This window comes from Phyllostomus hastatus, unplaced genomic scaffold (genome assembly GCF_019186645.2).
Source record: "Phyllostomus hastatus isolate PE091 unplaced genomic scaffold, TTU_PhHast_1.1 phas_scaffold_501, whole genome shotgun sequence".
Classification (NCBI taxonomy): Eukaryota; Metazoa; Chordata; class Mammalia; order Chiroptera; family Phyllostomidae; genus Phyllostomus; species Phyllostomus hastatus.
The window spans coordinates 46,922,014-46,945,326 of record NW_025334033.1 but is presented as its reverse complement, the minus strand read 5'-3'; the positions used below and the strand labels follow the sequence as shown (position 1 = coordinate 46,945,326).

The 23,313-nt window shown below is 49.2% G+C and overlaps 1 protein-coding gene across 4 annotated transcripts in view; it reads right to left on the bottom strand.

Annotated features, from left to right (window-relative positions):
- Positions 1-17,023: 17,023 nt before the first annotated feature.
- The window catches only part of EXD2 (exonuclease 3'-5' domain containing 2), a 41,129-nt gene continuing 34,839 nt past the window's right edge, over positions 17,024-23,313 (bottom strand). For all 4 annotated transcript variants that reach the window (XM_045823139.1, XM_045823141.1, XM_045823140.1 and 1 more), the window contains 4 exons: positions 22,564-22,670; positions 22,201-22,336; positions 20,576-20,932; positions 17,024-18,478 (listed from right to left, as the gene is read on the bottom strand). In XM_045823139.1, coding sequence (XP_045679095.1) covers positions 18,262-18,478; positions 20,576-20,932; positions 22,201-22,336; positions 22,564-22,670 — 817 coding nt within the window. In that variant the 3' untranslated portion in view covers positions 17,024-18,261. The remainder of the gene's footprint in view (positions 18,479-20,575; positions 20,933-22,200; positions 22,337-22,563; positions 22,671-23,313) is intronic.

Below are 23,313 nucleotides of genomic sequence, written 5' to 3'. Positions count from 1 at the left end.
GCTAGAGCCAATCTTGACTCCCAACGCTCGGAGACAGAGCGCCCGGCGGCTGCCCCCGCGCGGCCTTGGTCTGTCCCGCCTACCTTCACCCACCCCCGGGCCGAGCGGCCCTGAGTCACCGTCTGGAGATGCGCGACCCCGGCCCGGGCCTGGGCCCGCGCCGCGGAGCTGCGGATCTAGGCTGCGCCTGAACTGCGCTCTGGAGCGTTAAGTTATGGTCGGCGAGCCCAAGGGAAGGGGCGGCTGGGCTACAGGAAAGTGTCGAGTTTGCACCGGAATTCTCCCCAGCCTAGGATGCCAAGCCGACCGAGGGCCCGCCTTGAGGAGAGATTGGAAGCTAGTGCACTTGACATTCGAAGAGAGCTCCGCTTCACAACAGTGAAAAGAGAATAGGGGTACAACCACCTCACACGTTCCATTGGCCTGGGGCTCCCAGCTGTCGTGCGGGTTCATTCTATCCTGCCTCACTGTTCCCGGACAACACTGAGGTACCATCATCACCATTTCATCAGGAAGAAGAGAGCCCAGAGAGGCGGGAAGATTCGCTCAGGGCCAGGCGACTAATTAGTGGGCAGAGCCCAGTCCAGAAGCCACCTCTCCATCTGACACTTTGGACAAAGTACAAAACACAGTGGTGAGGGACACAGACACAGAAGTCATTGAGATTCTGCCCGAGTCCCTGGCGGCATTGAGAATCCCATGTGAACTGCGCTTGCTCAGGCAGGGGACAAGGTGGGCTAAATTGATTCTGGAAGGCCAGCACAGGCTGATGGGCACAGAGCAGATGCTAAATGAATAGATGTTAAATAAACCAACCAAGTAGGGGGCACGGAGGAAGAAATAATGCAGTGCAAAGTTAGGTAAGGCTTCTTGCAGAAGGTGGATAAATCTTTGAATAAATCCTAAGAGGCAGGGAAGGAGGAGGCAGGGCAGGGCATGGCTGCATGAATAAGTAGCAGGAGGAAAGGCTCTAAGGAGGGAAGTAGTTGGTGTTTTCAAGGAAAAGAGCTGCCTGGCGTTGCTGGGGTCCAGGATGCTGCGGAGGTCTTGGTGGAAGTTGAGGTTGGCCAGGCTGGGCCAGTCTGGGCTCAGGAGGCCCTTGGATGTCAGGGAGTTTGCTTCCTGCAGGTGCGGCTGGACAGTGGCTGATCTGAAGGCCCACAGAGAGGGTCCTGACCTCTAAATGAAGCCCCCTCAGGAATCAGGCAAACAGAGGTGTCACAGATTGTGCCTCCGTACTCCAGCCACTCTCCTGTCACCACCACTCAGTCCCCCATTTCTCCAGCACCCAGGACTGAACCACACAAATAGCAGATGCAGGAATCATGGGGCAGACCCAGCGGTCATGTCCTCTGTGGGAGGCCAGGGCGACCTTGCTCCTTAGGAATCAGGCCCCACAGGAATCTCCAGACAACAAGAAAGCGTAAGAGAACTGCCCTCCTGGTGCCCCCACTTCCACACAGGCTCTCAGGTCAGCCAGGTGGCCATAGGCTGTTCCCCTCATTCCAGCCTGGCCCACGAGTATCTAGTTGGCTTTGGTTTTGAGAGAATCGGGTGAGAACACGTGGGACCCAAACTCATTACATTAACTCCTAGTAAAAACTCCAGACTCAGTCCTAGGACCACACCAAACGGAAACCAGGCTGGCACAGTTTCTGAGGGCACCAGGAGGGCTCTGTGAGGAGTGGGAGGGGAGGAACAGCTGGAATTTAGCAGTTTCTGCAAGTCTCACTCCTTATTCCCCAGGGCTCGGCGGTGAGGATGCCACACAGCTGCACCAAATTGTCACTCCCTGGTAGCTCTGTCCCAAAGAGGGGCCTTCCTCATCCTCCCCCAATCCTCACCAGAAAACTCCACAGGAGCAGTGGCCTATCTGGATGGTGGTAGACTTCACAGCCAACGCTTCCTTAGAGGGATGCGATAAACTTCCCTGGGGGTGGGGGTAAGGGGGCGGGTAACTGCCATGCTCATTCACCACAGAAATTTGACACAGGGGGTGAGTGATGGGCCTGAAGCCACAGGCCTGCTGGAAGGGATGAGAACTAACAGCTGCTACCTCGACTGCAGCTCACAGCCTTTCTTCCAGAGTCTAAGGCCAAATAGACCCAGAGCTGAGCCTCAGCGTCTCTGAGATGGATTTCCGTGTTCAGAGGCGACAGGGAGCATTGTCTCCTCGCTGGTCCTGGGAATGGATTCCAGCAGAACCACAGAATCGAGTGACACCTAAGAGCCAGTGTTGCCTAACATTTGTCGAACTTCTAAAACAACGAGAGTGGTAATAATAGCTACAGTTCACTGAGTACACAGCAGGTGCCAGCTGCTGTGCCGGCATCTCACACACATTATCTCTAACACACCCACAACCCACGGATGAGGTCTTGGAGGCTCAGCGAGGCCCTCAGTTGCCGAGAGTCCTACAGCAGGTAAGCGGTGGGGCTGGGTTTTCAGTCCTTCTTCCATGGCAGTGTCTGGGCTCCAGTGCAGGGTTTCTGACACCGCGGGGAAGTCTGCAGGGTGGTCAGAAGTTCTGTACACAGGGAACTCGCTCGCCCTTCTGGGCCTCCATTTTCTTCTCTGTGAAAGGAGGGATCCAGAGAAATGACCTCCAAGGTCCCTCCAACTGCATTACTTTGGACTTCCAGTTCCTTGGGCATGTTCTCCCTTGTGGCATTGCTTTTGGGCATGGTCCCCTTCTCTTTCAACGCTGCTTAAGCCAGCACTCAGATAAGCTGGGCAAAGGGCTGTGAGCTCCTGGCGTTTTCAGAGGCCCCAGGGAACTCCCTGCCCCTGCACTGGATGGATTTGGGAAGTGGGTGGATAACAGGGGAGAAAAAGGGCATACCTCAGCGTAAGATCCTAGCTCTGGAGTTTGACAACCTGAATTCAAATTGCGGGTTCTGTCACATATAAGAGAGTGACCTGGGCAAGTTCTTAACCTCTTAGCATCAATTTCCTCAAATGTAAATTGGGGCATAACAGCCCTTAACTTAGCTGGGAAAGGTAGGATGAAATAAAGCATGTAGAATCCAGTGCCCAGTAACCGGCTCAGTGCCCTGGAGGTACTGCTGCTGGCGGCTGGATGAGGGGGAGCTTCTGAAGGGCCTGCCCAGGGCACCCACACAGCGTTGCTGACCAGTGCTGAAAGGGTACAGACCCCAAGCAGGCCTCCTCAGCCACACCCAAGGCCCAACAACGACAACCGCCTTCCCTACAGGTGGGTGGCTGCCTCTTCCCAAGTTTCTGCTGAGTAGACGGGAGGCAGAGCAGGAAGGCTGAGGGGTCGGAGAGCAAGGCGCCAGCCTCTGCTGCTGTCTATTCTTGACGGCACACCCATTGCCCTTGAGACCCTGTGCCAGCTCAGAAGCCTCTTGTCCTGTCTGCAGCTGCAGTGGGGGCCCAGAAGGTGGGTGAGGGAAACAGCTTGACCCCCATGGCTGCTCTAAGCAGGAAAGGAGACATGGGTGGTGAATAGAATATATGTTACTATGCAACAGGCGCTACGGTTATACAGGATCTCAGAATACTCCCCATGACCCTGCGAGGAAGGTGTGACCACTCCATGCCACAGACAAGAGACTGATGCCTGCAGAGGTCAGGCAGCCACGGAGTGGCGCGTCTGCTACCCACTGCCAGGTGACCGCACTTAATACACCAGTGCATCTAAGGGAAAGTTATTTATAAGTTCAGTTTACATAAACCGTGATAGATTGAGAAGACCTGGCTCTTTGAAAGGAACTCGAAGAGTCTTCTTAGTCATCATCCTATTTGTCTGATAACCATGGCTTTGCATACCAGCTTCTGCCACAGGAACGTCAGCCCTGTAAGGCCAGGGGTTCTGATATGCTTTATGCACCACTGTTTCCCTTGTGCTTAGAACAGCATTTGGAGTACAGCAGCACATAGTACATGCTCATTAAGTATTTGCTGATGGCCCTGGCTGGGTAGCTCAATTGGTTAGACCATCGTCTCAATACACCCCCAGTCAGGGCACATACAAGAATCAACCCGTGAATGCATCAATAAGTGGTACAACAAATCTCTCTCCCTCTAATTGAATAAATATGTTTTTAAGTATTCCTTGATGGAAGGAAGGGAGGGAAAGAGGAAAGACAGAAATGGAAAAAGGTAGGGTAGCTCTGTGAAACATGCACTTCTCTTAGGTCAAGGACTTCTGAGTCAGGTGCAGGAACAGGACCCAGGGAGAAGGAGGGCTGCATCTAAGGTCAGCGTGGGCGTGCGTAGTGAGTAACCCAGGTGCCCTAACAGCGCTTCCTCGGAAGCAGCTGGCTCCCTCCCCCAACCATGGGCCAGAAGCCAAGCCCTGCTGCCCCAGGATGAGGGGCGAGAAGTCCTCTGCAGCCCCATCAGAAGTCAGGGAAGCAGTGCCCCCGATTTGATGGATAACTGCGGGAACTACAAATGTTCTTACTGATCATGAAATAACCCAGCTGTTGCATTTGGGAATAATAGGATTGCAGAGTCTGAGGGCTAATTAGAAATGTGTCAAATGCTTTTTTGTTAACAGCAAGGAATTCCTACAAAGGAGAAGTGCATAAATAAAGCCAGCTGGCCAGCAGAATTGATCCCAGAGGCAGAACACTGTCCACGTCCTTCCTGACCTCCCCATCTCCACCGCATTCTTCTTGGTCCCCTCCTCCACAGCCTCGGCGGAGCTGAGTGGCAGAGGTCCTCCGAGCAGCCCAGATGGCCCAAAATGCTAGCCCTGTGCCTGTCACATGCCTGAACTCCCTTGAATGGGAGTTCCTCTGAGTGGGGCCTGTGTAGCGCCAGTTTCTAGCACAGTATAAGGCATCATGGCAACGCTCACTAAATATTTGTGCAGTGAGCAAAGGGATGAGTAAGTACGTAAGGCAGCAGGCTGCTGCTTTCCCCCTCCTGTCCCAGGAAAATGCCGCACGGCCCACTCAGGTGGTAAAGCCCATGCCTGTTTGCCTGTTGGGGTGGTATTTCCAGCCCCTTTCTTTTCTTTCCTTCTTTTAATGCCTACCATGCCAGACACTTCTAGGTGCCTGGGATATAAAAATGAACAAAACTTGATCCCAGCTTCCGACAATGATGGAATCTACGTAAATGGTCCAGAATATACGAGTTCATAGAAGCCCAAAGAGGGCTTTTTGGCAAGGAAGGATTTTGTCTGAGAGCTGAGTCTTAAAGGATAAATGGGTAGGCAAGACGTGGAAGGGAATTCTTGGAAGACAGAGAGGCAAACGAAGGAACTGAGTCGAGGAAGTGTATGGGAGCTCAGGAAGGATGCGTGGCTTGGTGTGTACGGTGTTCGGTGGTGATGGTAACGAGGTCAGAGAGGCAGGTGTGCACCAGTTAACCAACGTCTTCTACGCTTTTGTAAGAAGTCTGGACTTATTCTGGTAAGCCATGGGAGAACCGTCCAAGAGTCTGAGGCAGAGAGTGACATGGTCAGTTGTAAATTTTAGTGAGGAGGCTGAAGACTAGTGGCAGGGGATCATGATGACATTGCAGTCGTCCAAGCAAGCAATTCTGTGGGCCTGGATTAGTGCAGAAACATTGGAGGAGAGAAAGGTGGACTCAATAAATGTGATCAGTGGAGGTGAGAAAAAGGATGTGAGAATGACATGAAAATTTCCTGCCTAGGAGACAAGTGCTTTGGTGTAAGGTAACCAGTAACTGAAATGGGGAATACAGGGGGAGGTGCAGGTTCCAGAGGCACATTCCACTGAACTTGAGGTTCCTGTGGTCCTTCCAGCAAGGCAGCTGCAAACCCAGGTCTGGTGCTCAGGAAGAGGAGTGGAAGAGGCCAGTCAGGTAGAGACAGGAAAACCGGAATACAACCGGGGCAAGACGTTGTGGGGTGGCTGCCCAGGTACCCAGCACCCAGGCATGGGGAAGGTGCCATGTACATCAGAGATGAAGGCTTCTGGATCCCTCCTGTGAAGAGGCAGAGAAGCAGACTTTGTTTTTCTGCCTCCATCAGATGCCCTGATTCCAGGCTCTGAAGGATACTCATTTTTTTTAAAGATTTTTATTTATTTATTTTTAGAGAGGGAAGGGAGGGAGATAGAGAGAGAGAGAGAAACATCAATGTGTGGTTGCTGGGGGCCGTGGCCTGCAACCCTGGCATGTGCCCTGGCTGGGAATGGAACCTGCGACACTTTGGTTCGCAGCCCGCACTCAATCCACTGAGCTATGCCAGCCAGGGCGGATACTCATTTTTTTATCAAGGAATTCATCACCTGGTACTTATTAGGATGGACCCCATACCTAGAACCGGAACAAAATTTGGCTCACAGAGAGGTCAGACGATAAGACCAGAGAGACTCTGAATTAAGACCCGTGGTCTTGGGCCTATTATTTCCTTCAGCCTATGATACCTATAATTGATACTTGCATTTTTATTTTTGTTTTTTAAAGGTTTTATTTACTTTTAGAGGGAGGAGAAGGGAGAAAAAAAGGGAAAGAAACATCAATCAGTCATCTCTCTCACATGCATCCAACTGGGACCTAGCCTGAGACCCAGGCATGTGCCCTGAACCAGGGCACATGGAATCGAACCAGCAGCCTTTCAGTTTTCAGGACAACACCCAACCCACTGATCCACACCAGTCAGAGCATACTTGTATTTTTCTTGAGGAACTGGGAAGCAGAAATTAAGAGAATGTTCCCAGGAATGGTGTACATTTTGAAGTTCTCAGCAAGGCTGAACATACCCGTCGATATATTTCGAAGTGCAATTTCCACTCTGTTAACAGCCAAAATAATTGAACAGGAAGAAAAAGCTGTTAATGCAGAAGGCGTGTAACATCAGACCTACACTGGCAATTTACCATTGCCAGGCAGTCGAGGGTTTTTACAGCCAGTGCTTACAGTCATATGTGCCCCCTCTCACCGAGCCACCCTCGGAAGCCATCAAAAGGCCCATCAATCTGACGTGGATACTGAAACTGTTCACAGTGTCTGGAGCTGATATCAGAGCAGAGAGAACTTTTCAAAAAAACATCCTGCCATTTTGTCAGCGTGTAAATCTTGGGGTGTCTCCTCCTAGGGAGTGGCATAAGCAGTTGGGGCTGTCAGGGCTGTGGGGCCAGTAATGGCAGAGCTCTGCGGTGGCAGGGCCCGCACACTGGCCCCTGTCGCCCAGCGTCCCGGCCCTGTGTCCATGCGCAGCTTGTCCTCTCCCTCCAGTCTAGGCTGGTGTCTCTCCCCCCAGCCCAGCAACCCAGACGCCTGTTTCTGCCTCCAGCCCTGGACAGCGGGTGCGAAGGGTGCAAGTTCCTCAGCTGAGGGTGGCGTCCAGACGGACGGTGGGTGTTACCAATTTTCACCTTATCTTCTGTCAATGCCAGTGCACATGTGCACACTATTTTCAAATTGGAATTTGACTTCACGTTCTTTTCTGAAATTACTGATTTTTTCCCTGTATTTGTGTCCAATGATAAAAACTTCTGAGTCTATGTCCAATCATTTGTCTTTCCTTCCATTTCCAAATCACATATTTTATAAAGGCCGCTAGCTAAAGGTGGAGCATTTAGTGTGTTCTTGGGCACAGGGGATGATCAGGAGGTGGGAAACCTGGGTATGAGTCCCAGGTGTGCCATGAGCTAGCGTGGTGACCCTGGAAAGTCACCTGGACCTCTTTCGAATGTTTAAGATAAAATCATCGGCATAAAAGGACATGGAAAGTCCTTTCTAAAGCTAGCGTTTCAGGATTCTAATGACTTATTTCAATGTTTTCAACCATTCTCTGCCCTAGCAAGAATTACTGGCAATGAACTGAGACATAATTTTCTTTATTATCATTTGGTTCCCCTGAATGTATTACATACATGCATATACATCCCCAAAATTTAAAATATTCCACTGGATCAATCTGAAAACTTCTGGAGTGCAGCATACCTAAAAAGGAGAAATGAGAACAATGTACGAGAACTTGGCCCGTCCAGGGAGGGATGCTGCGGAGGAGGGGAACTTGAGAACAGGAGTGGGAGGCTCGTATATTTTGTACCTTTTTAATTTTTTGCCACATGCATTTATTACCTCTTCCATTAACTTTTTTTTTGAAGCAAGAGGAGTTTTTCTTTTTCTTTCTTCTACCACAGGCCTTTCTGCAGCTCAGTTCCTGGGGGAGAGGAGCCCAAGATGGGCCGGCATCACACACTGGAAGCCCCCCAGCCCAGACCCTGCCTAAGACCAGCTCCAGCTGGGTTGGCTAGAAGCCCCGCCCCCAGCTGCGCCACAGCTGGAGGGCTCTGTGGGTGCGCATCACACCTGGCTGCTCTTGGTGCTGACACTCAGCTGGGCTGTCAAGCCAGTATAGGGACTCCATTCAAGGACTCCAATCAGGGGCTGGCTCTCCTGGCCCCAGCAGCCAGAGTTCAGCAAAACCAGAGGTGCGTGCGGCCTTAAATTCTCCAGATGTTGCCATTCCCTTTCAAAGATAGACTGCCTTTTGTTTTGTTTTGTTTTTGTTTTCTGCTAACATGACACGAAGACAGGAACAGGAAAGAAAAATGAGCAAGAGGACCAAAGATGAGTAGGAAGACAGGGCTTGGAGGCTCCCTTTCCTCCTGGCCCCACCCCCATGCCACACACCTCCACTTGGCAGGGCTGGGCTGCGCGCCTGCAGGGCCCAGCTCCCCTGGTTTCCATCCCCAGAGCCAGACCCTCCACAGTTTTTCCTCAGCACATCCAGCTTCCACCTGGCCTTCCTCTCTTGCCTCCTTTTCTGACAATCGCATTGGATGGGTGCAGGCCCATCACATCAGAGTCCCCCACTGCCCTCCACCCCTCCTCTGATTGCTGTGATTCCTCCGCCCCTGGCTTCCCTAAGTGGCTTACCTATTGCACTGCCACTCTGCCCTCAAACAGCTGCCATCTTTAAGGTCCATCTCCCAGACAGGAGCTGTCCCCCGCCCACCACTGGGGTTGGTTGAGGCAGGTAGGTTCCGCCACCCTCCACTTGCATTCCTTGCACCCCACTTCTTCTCAGGTGGGGACAGGTTGCTCCCCAACAGGCCATAGGAAAGGTGGGGGCAATGGGACAATTGAGAAGTGACGAGAGAGGCAGACAAGGAGGGGCGGATGGAGGACGTGCACGTGGCGGAGTGGACACAGACAGACTCCCAGGGATGTAAAGATGCAGCACATGAGGAAAAACAGCTGCAGGGAAAGATAAAGCACAGAGTGAAAACCAATAAAAGTGTGATCAGTACTAAGAGCAGAAAGGCCGGAGGAGAACCATCGAGAGAGCGGTGAGAGGACAACTAGCTCAGTGGAGTGAGGTCAGCAAAGGGAAGGGGGGGGGCGGGGGTGGTCAGCACGCGAGGGCCTGGGAGCTGCAGGAATGGCGCAACAGAAATGTCTCAGGAAGAGTCACTCACCTCCCCAAGCTGTTGGGCTTATTGGCTGCAGTAAGCAGAATCTATTTAAAACATACCAGGCATTTTGCCTCATTCTGTTTCCCTGGCCAGACAGGGCTGGAGCCAAAGGCTTAGGGAACTATGCCAGCGTCAGGACCCTGCAGGGACCACTGGGCTGAGCCCATGAAGACCCCTGCCCCATCTGAGAATTGCCTTCCTCTCCACCCCCACCATAAGCTGCCTGGCCACTAAACTCACAGCATGTTGGTCACAGTCCTACAGGTCACTTGTGTCACCCACTTCCACTGGGGAAGACTCGAAGAACATCTTCATTCTGTCTTCAAGCTTGTCAGAAAGCAGATGCTGCTCAGACGTGACATCTGCTCTGAAGAGATGCTGAAAGGGAGCTCCCTGACCAGTTGGGAACACTCCTGATGGCGACTGGAGAGGCCTCACGTGATCCGATTACAGCAAGACAAAGAAGAGAGCGTGAAAGGACATCAAGAATGAAATGGCCCTAGGGAAGCCAGATGGACCTGGAATTGGAAAACACCGAGGGCCTCACTCCTTCCCCTGGGGTGTGTGTCTTTGGGAAGCTCTACTCTGGAGAAGACATGACTGCCGACCCACCTGCCGTAGAGGAGCAGAAACTAAGGATGGGAGCTGGGACACGCAGCCAAGGAGAGCTGTCTGTGCAAGCTTTGTTTTTCTCTCTGACTGAGAGGGTTGGGAATGAGAGGTTCTTTCTTCCCTGGCTGTGGAACCCGTAAGTCGTGTAAAATACTGCTCTGCATGAGATTCGTGAGTGATTTATTGGCGTGTGATCAAATCAAATTTTGCCTGCCAGTGAAGTGGGCTTTTCAAAATAAATGTGAGATCAATCCTATGTTTAAAAAGAAGGATGGCTCATGGAGGTGAATAATCATCCCAGTCCATGTCGTAGCTTTGGAATTGTGAATGTCTGATTTGGGTGGATGTTGGGGGAGGGCCAACTGTTCATCGATCCACCTGTAGTCTGCTTTTAGGGTATAATCAAGCATTACTTTAAAACAAACAAAACACCTGACAGATTTGTGTGTGCAGGAGTTACTGCTAAAGAAGTAGGAATAAAAAACATGTTACTGTGGAAAATTTCAAATCCATCTTTAAAAAGTAGCAAACCTAATATTACCAAAAAAACTGAGCTTCATGCCCTGGCTGGTGCAGCTCAGTAGATTGAGTGCTAGCCTTCGAACCAAAGGGTTGCCAGTTCGATTCCCAGTCACGGCACATACCTGGGCTGTGAGCCAGGTTCCCAGTGGGGTGCACATGAGAGGCAACCACACATTAATGTTTCTCTCCTTCTCTTTCTCCCTCCCTTCCCTTCTCTAAAAATAAATAAATAAAATCTTTATTAAAAAAAACAGCTTCAACAATTATCAACTTGTGGCAAATTGTGTGAGAAACATGGATTTTAAACCAGATGACAGAGAGAATAAACTTTTCTGTACAGGAACAAATAGGATGAGTCCTACTGAGGCTGCAGAATGCAAGTTTCTACATATGTGCCCTGGACTAGAGCCTAAAGGATGAAGAGTAGGGCCGAGAAACCTATTCCTGGTTAATAGTCAGAGAAAAAACCTGGGACTTAATGAAGAAAACCTCCCTCCCTCCCTCCCTCCCTCCCTCTGTCTTTCGCTCTCTAAAGGTGATACCGTGGACAAGTGATAGTAACAGGGTTATCTTCGAGGAAGGAAAGGACTAGCAAAGTGATTCCCTTTTCATGCTATAAGTTTTTAAAAGTTTTGTACTAGGTGTACATATTGCCTACTTTTAAAGGCAACTTGCTAAAAACAAACATCATGAAGCTTTGCAGTAACTGAGTTTACCAGTGACAAAGGGGCGAACTGCCCGGATGGGGCCCACCAAGCCTTCAGCGCACTTTGACCTGGATGTGCTTTCTTACAGTAATTGTCTCAGCTGGGTGAGTGTGCGACCTTCTAACTCCAAGCTGTACATTATCAGGAGAGAGATTTCATGTTAAAAAAAAAAAAAATCCCCAGCCCAATAGTCCTTAATGGTTACAGGGGTGTGGACATTTGTCAAAATTTCACCGAGCTGTACCCTTAGGATTTGTACATGTTACTGTGTGTTCATTATAGTGCAATTCAATAAAGTGTTATTAACAACAACAACAACAAGAAAAATTTCAGCCATTGTGTACAAATAAGCCAAAGAATTTGGGGGGTTATTGGGTTGATGATTCACAGAAAGCTGTTGTTTTGGGAAAACAACATAATGTGGACTTTTTGCAAAAATTTGCTCTTTGGAAACCGCCGCTACAGCATGTGCTTTTGGTTAAGCATTCCACGGCTGAAACGCAACTCTCTGCTGAAATGCCGAGAGGATGAGGCAAAATCTTGGCCAAGGTCAAGCTCTGCTGATGGTTTGGGAGGGGATGGCAGCCAACTGCTCTGCACTTGTATAACTTTTAAAACAGAAAAAGTAACCCCGAGTCATCTTCTGTTCCTTTTCGGAGCCAACTTGAGTCCTACTCATCGTATCCAAGAACTCAGAGGAAGCCATATGCACTACAGCTCAGCCCTAGCAAGCCTCCAGGGCCCAATATGCGTGTCTTGATTGAAAAGAAACGAAGCTAGGTGACTGGAGCTCCAGGTGGCCTTGTGGGGTATAACGAAAGCTGCAGAATTTTACATAAAGTTAGGGTCCATTTGTGGGGGGAGGAGCAGAGAGCTGTATTTAGCTTCCCTTTGGGCTACCCGGTCACTTTCTCAGGAATAACCACCAACTTGGTAGAAAATGGGGACGCACGTCCATGTTTAGGTGGTTATTGTAATCAGAGCTTCCAGTTTAGCAGACGTGCTGTGAATCTGTGCCACACGAGAAAAAGCCAGCGCACTGCTCTCTCTCTGGGACTGAAAATAAGCACAGGGATGGACGGGGAATTGTATTTTCTGCCAGGTCACGGGAATGGATACAGAAAGAAGTGTCTTTCAGCTGCTTATAAAATACACACTTCACATTTTGCACATGTTTGTCTAGCCTGGCAAAACGAAGCAGGACAAAGTCCAAGGTAAGTCAGGGTTATACGAAACGCAGGCCCCCGAGCTTCCAGTTTCCAGTCTCCCTGCGAGTCCCTCACGTCTCAGGATTCACAGATGGGTAACACTGTGCTAACATGTGGGCCCCTCGCATTTTCTTAGGCAATCGTGACAATGTAAAAGAAGAGTATTTTTAACTTACTGGTTTAATGTTTTCCTTTTAAAGTATCCAATTCTTTTCAGTTCTCTCCATTTAGTAGTCTTCATTTCTCCTACCCTTAAAATGAGAAGGAGTCACTCTTTATTCCCTCAATATCCTCCCATCTACAATACTTGGCAAAACCGCCTCATTTCCATTCTGGGCTTATCTCTTATTAAGCCTTACAGCACTAGCAACGTGGCTGAGGATAAAGATGGACTTTTTGCAAAAATTTGCTCTTTGGAAACCGCCACAGGTTTCCAGAAGAAAGGTTTCTCTTCTTTCTGTGCTGTTGAATAGTGATCTGAGTAGAAACGTGAGTCCCCTAAAGCCACACATATGCACAGCGTATAGGTGGTGAGAAGAGCATTTGACCCCAGGTGGAGCGGCAGATGGAGGCAGCAGGCTTCTCCCAGCCAGCGAGGCCAAGAGGACACTGCGTGGCATCCTGCGTCCCTCATTCCCTCGTTTCCATGCACCATCTCCGTTCCCAGGGCTGCAGGGGAGGGGGCAGAGTGTGCAATGAGGCAGAAGGCACACAGCACCCAAGGGAGAGTGCCACATAAAGAAACAGTGGCTGTATTACAGACCGCTACAGTGAAGACAGCCGTAACAGTGTGTCTAATTCCAACCCATGATTTTATTGGTAAATAAAGGAGCCCAGGAGGGTTAAGTGATGGGTCCAAAGAAACACGCTGGATGGCCCGAACCAGACCCCAGGTCACCAGCTCACTCCTCCGACCCTCCGACTCACAACAGAACTGAGAATAGGAAAAAGCAAAATGTAAAGCACATATACTCCAGCCCCCATCGCCCGCCCCACCAGATAAACAGACTCCTTTTAAAATGACCCACGTCTCCCATTTCTTTGAGCCCGTTAGCTCACTAAGCTCAAATTTCTGATACTTATCCAGGACTTAGTAAAGACCCTGGTGGCCCAAGCAGTCAGAACCCTGACTGTGCCCAGTGTGGTGCAGCAGGACAGGGGGGATCTTTGAGAAGCAGGAGTAGAATACAAGTAGCCTCTTCAGCTCTGGAATATTCTGGACCCCATTATCATGCTTATAACAATGCTGACTCTAAACTCAAAAGCTTTTATAGTTTACGCTGGCAGAAAGGCAGCAGGTTACCCATTTAATAAGAGAGAAAAATTTAAGAATAACAAAGAAGAAAACTGAAAGGCTGGAAGTGCTTTGAGTGCTGCCTGGAGGGTGTGAGACTGACTGCCTCTACTCAGTCCACGCGGAGGATGGCCTGCTCAGGCAGCACGCACCACACAAGAAGAGGCGCAAGCCAGGATGCGCCAACTAGGTCCTCTGAGATCCTCTGCTCCTGTGCAGATGAAGTCAGTTTTTGTGCCCAACGATACCCAGTTGGTCCCGCCACCCACAGTGTCTAGGGACCTCTAACCAGAGTTGGCAACAGACAAAGCTAATTAGAAGGAAACAACGGCCTAATGTACTCCCACCTCTCCAGATAACATGTTGGCATTTAAGCAAGGACCATGGTGCCTCATACAAAGACAGTGACTAACGCATCTCCTAGCAGGCTGGTGGGACAGGTGCTTTTAAACAAGCAGACAGTTGGTACGTCAGCCCTGCTCCAGGACTGGGGACAGGTGGAAGCGTGAGGAGGCAGCCTGGTGAGTACCTGAAAGTGACAGCTGAGTTCTCAAATAAAAACATTTGGGGGACTATGTATTAGTTCCATGTTATTCAGATCAAGAGTTAATCATAACAAGAATCATTCTTACGCCCTCTTTTCGCTCATCTCATCCCAGAGAAACCGATTCCCGCTGCTCCCTGAGGGATGAGACGCTCTGAAAACGACTGTCTGCATGACAGGAAGGACGAAAGACCAGGGAAAGGAACCCCTCCACCATGCACACTGACAGCAAACTAGCAAACTGAGGGACTCCCTCCTCTAAAAACAAAAAGTGACGCTTCTCATGATGATGACACATAATGAAGGAAACAGGAAGCAAAGATAAATGGATAAAAAAAACTCAGAGAGGCAAGGAAAACTATGAACTGAAGTTTTAGTCAAATGTTAGGGCTCCAAACTAAGAAGTAGAATAAGAGGCTGAACAAAAGCTCCTTCTGCCTGCTGGGTTCCTAAGAGTCTAAGATGTGGGATTACAATGGCTTTATTTCACCCGAACACGTTTTGTCATCTGATCTCTACCCGTGACAGGGATAAGAATAAGTAACTTATGGCTGCACTCTTAAGAGGGAATAAATCCCTGAATACTGTGCTTTGTTCACTTTAGGAGAGCAAATCACTAATTGCTTGTCAAGCAGGGGGTAGAGGGTGGAATCTGTCCATAACTTTTACTTTAAAATACATTTTTAAAAGATTTATTTATTTTTAGAGAGAGGGGAAAGGCGGGAGAAAGCAAGGGAGAGAAACATCAATGTGCAAGGGAAACATGATCAGCTCCCTCTCTCACACTCCCAGCTGGGGACCTGGCCCACAACCCAGGCATGTGCCCTGACTGGGAATCAAACCTGCAACCCTTTGGTCCACAGGCTGGCTCTCAATCCACTGAGCCACACCAGCCAGTGCTATTTTAACATACATTTAAAAAAAATATTTTATTTATTTATTTTTAGAGAGAAGGGAAGGGAAGGAGAAAGAGAAAGAGAGGAAGAGAAACATCAATGAGTGGTTGGCTCTTGAGTGTTCCCCACCCCCCGGAGACCTGGCCTACAACCCAGGCATGTGCCCTGACTGGGAATCGAACCTGCAACCCTTTGGTTCACAGGCCAACACTCAATCCACTGAGCCACACCAGCCAGAGCTAAAATACATTTTAAAATAAGCAGTTTCCCCCCCTCAAAAAAAAACAAACAAAAAAAATACTGACTGTAAGGGAAAAATGAGGTGATAAAGGGTAGGACCCAGGAGGGAAACAGAGAAGGGGCTCCAAGCCTGCAAATGGCATGACCAGGCACAGTCGGAGAGGCCCTCACTAGGTTGCTGTCCTCTCACCGCTGCTCACGGGCAAGCCCAGCAAATGCACTGGGACTCGAGCTACAGGGTCAGGGAGAAGCATCCCCTTGACATATGTACCCCTGAGGGTGATGGCAATGTGTACTCATGCCAGCACTCAGTCCCCTCCTCACACACAATTTCTAGGGTGGTTTTCTAATGAAATTATCAAAGATGTAGTCAAAGATTTATACACAGGAAAATTTGCCACAGTGTCACTGATATTAACAACAGACCTGAAACAATCAACATTTTCAAGTGTGGGAATGGATAATAACTAAAGTAAGGCAGAACCACTAAAAATTGACTTCAAATATTTAAAGACACAGGAAATTCATTACTTGTGATAGCATGGTGAAGGGAAAAAAACAGGATACCAAGCTGGATCTATGTACAGCTCTCACCTTTGTTTAAACACATGTACTACCAGGCATTTTTAAATGTATAAACATACCAGCAAAGGTTAGCTCTGTTCTAGATGGAGGTAAAATCGATGATTTTTATTCTTTTTCAGACTCTTCTATACTTTTGTATCAGAAAAAAAGCAATAAATATTTACCTTAGAGTATGACTACTCAAAAAGATCTCGCTAGAAATAGCAATTGTCCGTCTCAGGGAAAGGCTGATCAAGTCCAAGACTGACTCAGAACAGAAAGATCCAAGTCTACACGGCAACTCTTCCGGAGAGGATGAGAAAGCTCGTGCGCCACGGCCAGGTGCCCACCTCTGCCATGGCCGCTGGGAGCTCCATCGGAGAACTCGGTCCTTCTTCTCACAGCAACCACTGCACCTTCAGCGACCCGCCCGAGCTTCTTGCCCCTTCACAGGAGGGTCACAGGGAAAGAGAACGGAAGAGCCCTCCTCCCTGTTTCAGAGGAAGAAGTTTCTCTTATGAAGCTATCAAAATGACCCCAAATAAGCTCCACAAATTTTGAGACATAAGTCATGAGTTGTGTTCAGGAACCATATATAAAAGCCTTATTGCTCAGGAGAGAATATAAAACAAAATCTGTGAGTGCCACCTTGTGGCAAGTCTGACTACTACATGACCACCTAGCCACCTCCATGGTTGACCACTGGGCTCCACGCAGTATGGCCACGCAGATACAGGTCCCATAAACCTACCTCGTTGAGCCCAGGCTCCTCACAGTGCCTGGTACTACTATTCATGGCCAAGGGTTTCTGGTTCAGATCCCAGGAACTCCTTTTTGGGGACAGGTGGGGACGAAGGGGCAGGGGAACAAGTGTAGGATGTGCACGGGCATTCATGGGCACCGGCTGCCCGGCTGAAGCCGCGCTGTGCCTGTGTGGGTCCCCCTGAGCACAGACGCCGCGGTACTGCCACCTGGTGGAAACTCGTAGGGTAACCGTTTCCTCCCCCAAGGATATTTACCAATTTTATAAAGTGAAGAAAAAAGTTCTACAGTTAGAGTCAGGGAGTTTTGTGCTTAGAAGTTTTTATTTATCAATATTAGAGCAACCATTACCAATGTGGGCACAATATCAAAACAGAGCTCTTGTTCAATTCTGGCCTTAAAATTCATCTTTAAGCTCATTACGATCTTATGAAGTAAGAAAGTTTTCCTAATACTTTAGAAAAAATACTAATCACTAATAAGTTAATTTCATGCTGAAAGTGTCGACCTCACGTTTTAAAAGATAAAAACATCACTGGTTTGAACATCTAAACACATTAATTAACCTCAGTGTCCCAGGTGTGAGAGAAGACGGGGAAACCCTCACACTGCAGCCTGACCGAATGACTCCCAGAGAGAATTAACGCTAAGAAGGGGTCAGTCCTGCAAATCTGATGGAACATGGAACACTGAAGGGACCTGATACTGCTTCTGAGAAAAGATAATCTTCCTCTCAGAAAGGGATTAAGCTAAAAAGCTTGCAGTTATGGGTAAGAGGGTTCCAACAAGCAATGAACAGCATGAAAGGAAAAGCGAATTTTCAAAGGTCTCTTAGGAGATGGTGCTTAGCCTCCTCTCTGCCCCACCCAGGCTGAGGCGTAGTTCAGGAAACCGGTGCCCTCCAGGGCGAGGTGGGAGCGCAGGGCAGGGAGTTGCTGCTTTGGTCCCGGGTGCTCCAGGGAGCATTCTCAAGTGTGTGAAATAAACTGAAGTCGTTTGGACGGGATGGATCCCAAGCAGGTGCGTTGTGGGAGAGCATGAAGCCAAAGAATTTATAATTATGAGGTTGAACTGGGAAAATGAATCTGCACCCTTGTTCACATCGCCAGCCCCCGGAAGAACTTTTCCCCCTTCCTGACCTGACAATCCCTGATACCCTGAGAGAAGTCAACACACTGAGCAGGAAAGAAATGTATCAGAAGCCAGAGAGCCCTGACAAGTCACTTCAGGGGGAACCCTTCATTTACCACCTGCACAGGGAAAGCGGAGAGGAAGAGTAACTTCAAGGCCCTCCTTGTCCATAAAAATAAAATAAAGGGGAAAAAAAGAATTTTCATTCTGCCCAGCTAAAATTCAAAACCATGGGCTCCCCTTAAAACAACAGCCGCGCTGCACCAGAAGCACCCTGGGGTCAGTAAGGGTTAGTATTCGGAGTCCTGTCACAGGCGCTGACAGTTAACAAGGAATTCAAACAGGCAGAGGTGACTTTTCCACCGGGGCTCCAGCTTCCCAGCTGTCCTAACCTGGGAGGACAGCAGCTCTCAGGACAGCTTGATGGGAAGGTCTTCCCCGTACTTCCGGAGCAGCTTCTGGTGGTTGTGGTCCACGGACCACTGCTGCGGCAGGTGCTTGGGCTGCATGGAGTCCAGGAAGTGCTGGCGCCAGCGGCTCTCCAGCTGCATGAGTGCGCGCAGGCCGCCCTGGCTGTGGCACTGCACCACCTTCAGCCCGTGAGGAATGAACTTTTCATTAAAAATCCTGCCAAGACACAAAGTGCAGAGGGTCTGAGGGAAACAGTCCCAGACAGTCTTACAGAGGGCTCCAAATGCTGCGGGCCAAGGGGCTTCCACAAGGCCACGTGTGAGGAAAGTTGCTAGACTCCAAGCAGCTTGGCTATGTTAATGCTTTTGAAACATCCCCTTTCCAATACATGCCTTCAGAAAAGTGATTTGGGCATGCTGCACACAACCCAACAGAGGGCATCTGGGACTCTGAGCTACGCTTGTGGGAGAACCACTGCCTGATGCTCAGCCCCTGGAGAGGGCCCTACACACGGCTGACGACGGGTGAAGAACACTGGTCCTGTATGCACTCCAGGGCGCTCAGTTACCAGCTCACGCTTCTTTTATTCATCCTGAACGGACCCAGTATTTGTATGAGGTTGTTAAATCAGGCCATGGGTTTGTTTTTTCTAACAGTTTAATACCTGAACGTAAAATGTAAGGTGGGCCATTTCTTTAGCACCTTCCTTCTCACAGAAGAATGCCAACTCACATCCCCAAGAAGTGCTTCAGTCCCAGTGAAACACTACAGAGGCTGCTCCCTGTGCAGCTGGTGCTGTCTGATCGGAGAACGAACCCCTGCCTCCTCCCCAACCAGCTGAAGGGGCTTAGAAACTGCTCTGACACCATGCAAATCGAGCTTTCACCTCCTCTGAATAAAGATTACCTCGCCCTCGGATTAAAGATTATCTGCCCCACAGAGTCAGCTCCTCTGCCTCGTCCACACCCCACTCTCATCCTCCCTCCCAGGACTCCACAAGTCAAGCAGTGTCCGTGGCCTCTGGATATTTCCAGACATTTTATTACTTAGCTCCCAAGCATCCAACTAACTTGTCTATCTTTCTGTCAACAGCTGTTCTTCTCGGTCCCAGACATCCAAGTGCAGAGCCCTTCCATCCAAGTCAGCCAGACAAATTTATTAGAAAGGTCTGTGGCTGAAAGGAGAAGTCTGGCTGTTTTAGAAAACACACTTGGGAATTAGGTAAAGGAGCTAATGTCATGAACTTCTAACATGACCTTGACCAGCTACTTCACCTTAGCATAGCTAATATGAACTTGGAAAACAACATCTATTCTATAATGTCAACAAGTATCAAATTCAATAATAAACTTTGTTAAATACTGAAAAATTTTTTAAAACATAAGATATAATGTCAGCAGTTACCAGTAAGAAACCTCAATTCTACCTCATAGGGTTTGTTAGAAGAAATAATCAAGACAAGTGATATGAAGTTTATTAGTTTGGTTAAACAGATTAGTATATCTGTAATTACTTGTTCAATAAATATTTGTTGCTACAGTTCAAGTATTCTGGTTTTTTGATAACAAAAACACCGTAGGCAACCAGCACCACTATCAGGGCTTTGTGAACTTGTGGGCTCAGTTATTTCAAGCCCGAAGACTGCTGAAAAAAGGGAGGGCTGGGGAGCAAAACTACAGCCAGTGGCCAGGAGTCTGAGCCATGGACCCTCTCAGTTCTCAGGACCACACAGGGCTCATGCAGGAGCACTGAATGAAGTCACATGAACTTCACTCTGCACTCCTGGAGAAGGAGGTCTGAGAAAGCAAGGAAGGAAGGAAAAAGGAGGAAAGTAATTTAACAGTAACGGTGCTCCTGGCCAACATTCCATTCAGTGGGCGTATACCCTGGAGTGCAGGTGAGATAGGACACATGAATGCACTGGTCATGGTCCCCACAGACCTGGATAGGCGAGGCACAAAACCACATACACTATATTTCTTGGGCAACTTCAGTGATTTGAGGTTATTTTTTGAGTGTTACTTTCATTTTATGTGCTGACTTGAGGATTTACTTCTGCATTAAATATATAAAGCACAACACTTGCATTTGAACTCTCTTGCTAATAAGGAAAATGGACATAAGTGTATGGCCTGAGAAAGGAAATTCTCATACAGCTTGTTCTATCCCACCCCCATGGTATTTTAAGTCATCAGATGCTTACTGGGGGGTTCTGCACTGCACCTAAACAACTAATGCCCCCTCCCTGGCAAGTCAGGGTTAGTCATTGGATTATTCCTTACTCCCTTCTCTGACCAGAACTGCTGACCGTACCTGGTCTCCAGGCAAGCAGCCTCTTGAAGCATCTCATCCGTGACCGTGTCTGTGTCATAAAACTCTCTGAGAGCCTGCAGCAGCTCCTCCTTCCGATGAGCAGGCAGACTCTCGGCGTTGAGCAGGGCCCTGGCCCCAGAACGCATCTGCCGGCGCTCGGGATCCTCCAGCAGGCGCAAGCCCTCCTCGGAGCCAATGGGGGCCTGGAACTCCTTGGCCAGCTGCTGCTTCAGATGGTTGTCATAGTAATTGGAGATGGCATGGCAGGAAGTGCAGAGCAGCAGCACGTCGTGGGAGTTGTGGTCCTTCATCTCAATGGGGAAGTGCTTCCGGTACTCATGTGGAATCACGTTCTTCCTGAGCAGGCCCACCCAGAAGGCAGTGATCGTTAGCATGTGGCACAGGACACACCGGAAGCTAGCACAGGGGGTACTGAGATTCTGATCTGGACCTAAACATGCCTGTGGAGCCTTGGGCACCACAACCCAACGGCACGACATAAGGACAGCACTACCTTTGCACTCTAGGCCCGCCCACCTACCTGTGCCTCAGGGTCCTCTCTTCTTGAAGTGAGAATGGACTACCTGCTATCGGGTTCCAGTGCTTCCAGAAGGAAAAGTATCAGAAATAAAAAGAAATCCTAATGGCCTTCAACACCTGGAAGACAACTCTCTCAAACCATGAAATTCTGGAAGCCCGGTGACCTAAAAAAGCCAATTTCCTTCACTTGAAGAATCCCTTACTCTAAGATTATTTCCCTGGTTCACCCAAGTTTTTCTAGGAGGGCTAAGCTCTCAAGAAAAACTCTCGCCCTGACTGGTGTGGCTCGGTTGGTTGGGTTGGTTGGGTGTCGTATTGCAAAGCGAAAGGTCACCCTTTTGAGTCCCAGTCATGGCGCACGCCAGGGTTTCAGGGCCGGTCCCTGGTTGGGGCACATGTGAGAGGCAATAAACTGATTTTTCTCTCACACATTCATGTTTTTCTCCCTCTCCTCTTCCCTCCTTTCCCCTCCCTCTAAAAATAAATATATAAAATCTTTTTTAAAAAAAGAAAGAAAACAACTCTTGGCAGCCACAACTACTTGTCTCACTTTGCCCGGGGAGACAGGAAGGCAGTGAGTCACTCCATAGGAGCCAAGGGGAGAGCTAAGTGTCTGGGCACCCAGGCTCGACAGGCAGCTGCACCTTCATTGCTGGGGCACCTTGACACAGAACAGTCTTCCCAGACCATCCCAGAGTGTGCCTCAGGCCACTGGAATACTTCGGAACAGTACCAACTGGAAGGCCTGTGAGCCCCTCAGGGGAGGATTACAATAACAGAGAGAACAGCGGCCTGTGAATAAACTGGTCTCCATGCCTCCGTGAGCCACAGGGAACCACTGTCCCATGGCAAACCGTCACTGAGAAGCATTGCATTCCAAAAACTAAGAACTGGGCTCAGAAGGGTAGGGGCCACCAGAGCAAGGCCAGGCCCAGTGTCAAAACTCTCAGGGAAACTGGAATGTGCCCTAGGGACAAGTCTCCCTGCCTATGTGGGCGGACTCCCACAAGGCCCGAGGGCTCCGCAGGTGGCCCAAAGGCAACTTCCCTCCTTGGCAGACAATCAGGGTAGGCAGCCCCACTCACCGAATGTAGGAGTCTTTCTTGCCACACACTACACACAGGTTCTCTTTAACCATCAGGTAGTAGTCTCCTGGGGACTCAGGTCTTCCCGCGGGTTCAAACTGTAGCCTGACCACAAAAGGCTCTTCACTCACCAGCTCTTAAGAAAAGAAGCTTTAGTTAGTGTCTGACTGCCCATCTTTCCCCCAGACAAGAAAAACAACCTTAATTGTTCTCGTGTGTGTCCTGGCAGACATCACTATTTGGGGTTTTGAATAGCCCCATCCCATGTGACTCAAGGTCTCTCTGCCTTATCTCACCCTCCACTCCTGCCAGTGCCCTCGTGAACCTCATTTACAGATAAAACATGACAGATGAATCTCAAACCTCCAATGCCTTTGTCCAGGTACCATTGAGCTTTTCTTCGATCACAAGTGCACAGGGGCTGTCCATCAGGAGCATGGAGAAAGCAGTTATCATAGAGCGGCGACTTTCTATAGGGAAGAGAGAGAGAAATCTAAAACGGAAAGCTGCCCTGGCTGGTGTGGCTCAGTGGATTGAGTGCCAGCCTGTGAACCAAAGGGTCACTGGTTCAATTCCCAGTCAGGGCACCTGCCTGGAATGTGGGCCAGGTCCCTGGCAGGGGGCGAGTGGGTGGCAACCACACATGGATGTTTCTCTCCCTCTCTCCCTCCTTTCCCCTCTCTCTAAAAATAAATAAATAAATAAATACAACTGAAAGCTAACTATTGGCGAAGGCATCAGTTGCCTTACCACGTTCTCTTCTGAGTGACCCAAGCTATCTCAACACTGGGGACAAATGTTACATTTATGGGGGAAAAAACAAAGCCCAAATAGGGAAAGAAACTGTGTTAACGCCTCCATCTGTGTTGGGCTGGAAACAGAGTTAAAAATGAACGGTTTATACTTCTAGCTTTTATATGTATGGACTGGGACATTCAGGAGTGGGCTCTGTTATGAGAACAAACAGGAACAGAGCACCAAGAAAACTGCCCTAAAGAGTAACTGATCATTGGATTAAACAAAGTGAATTAAAATTAAAGAACGCCGGGCTAAAGTAATGAGGGCCACGTGGGTTTATTTCTGGCTCAAACACAATACTTGTTTGAATTTGAT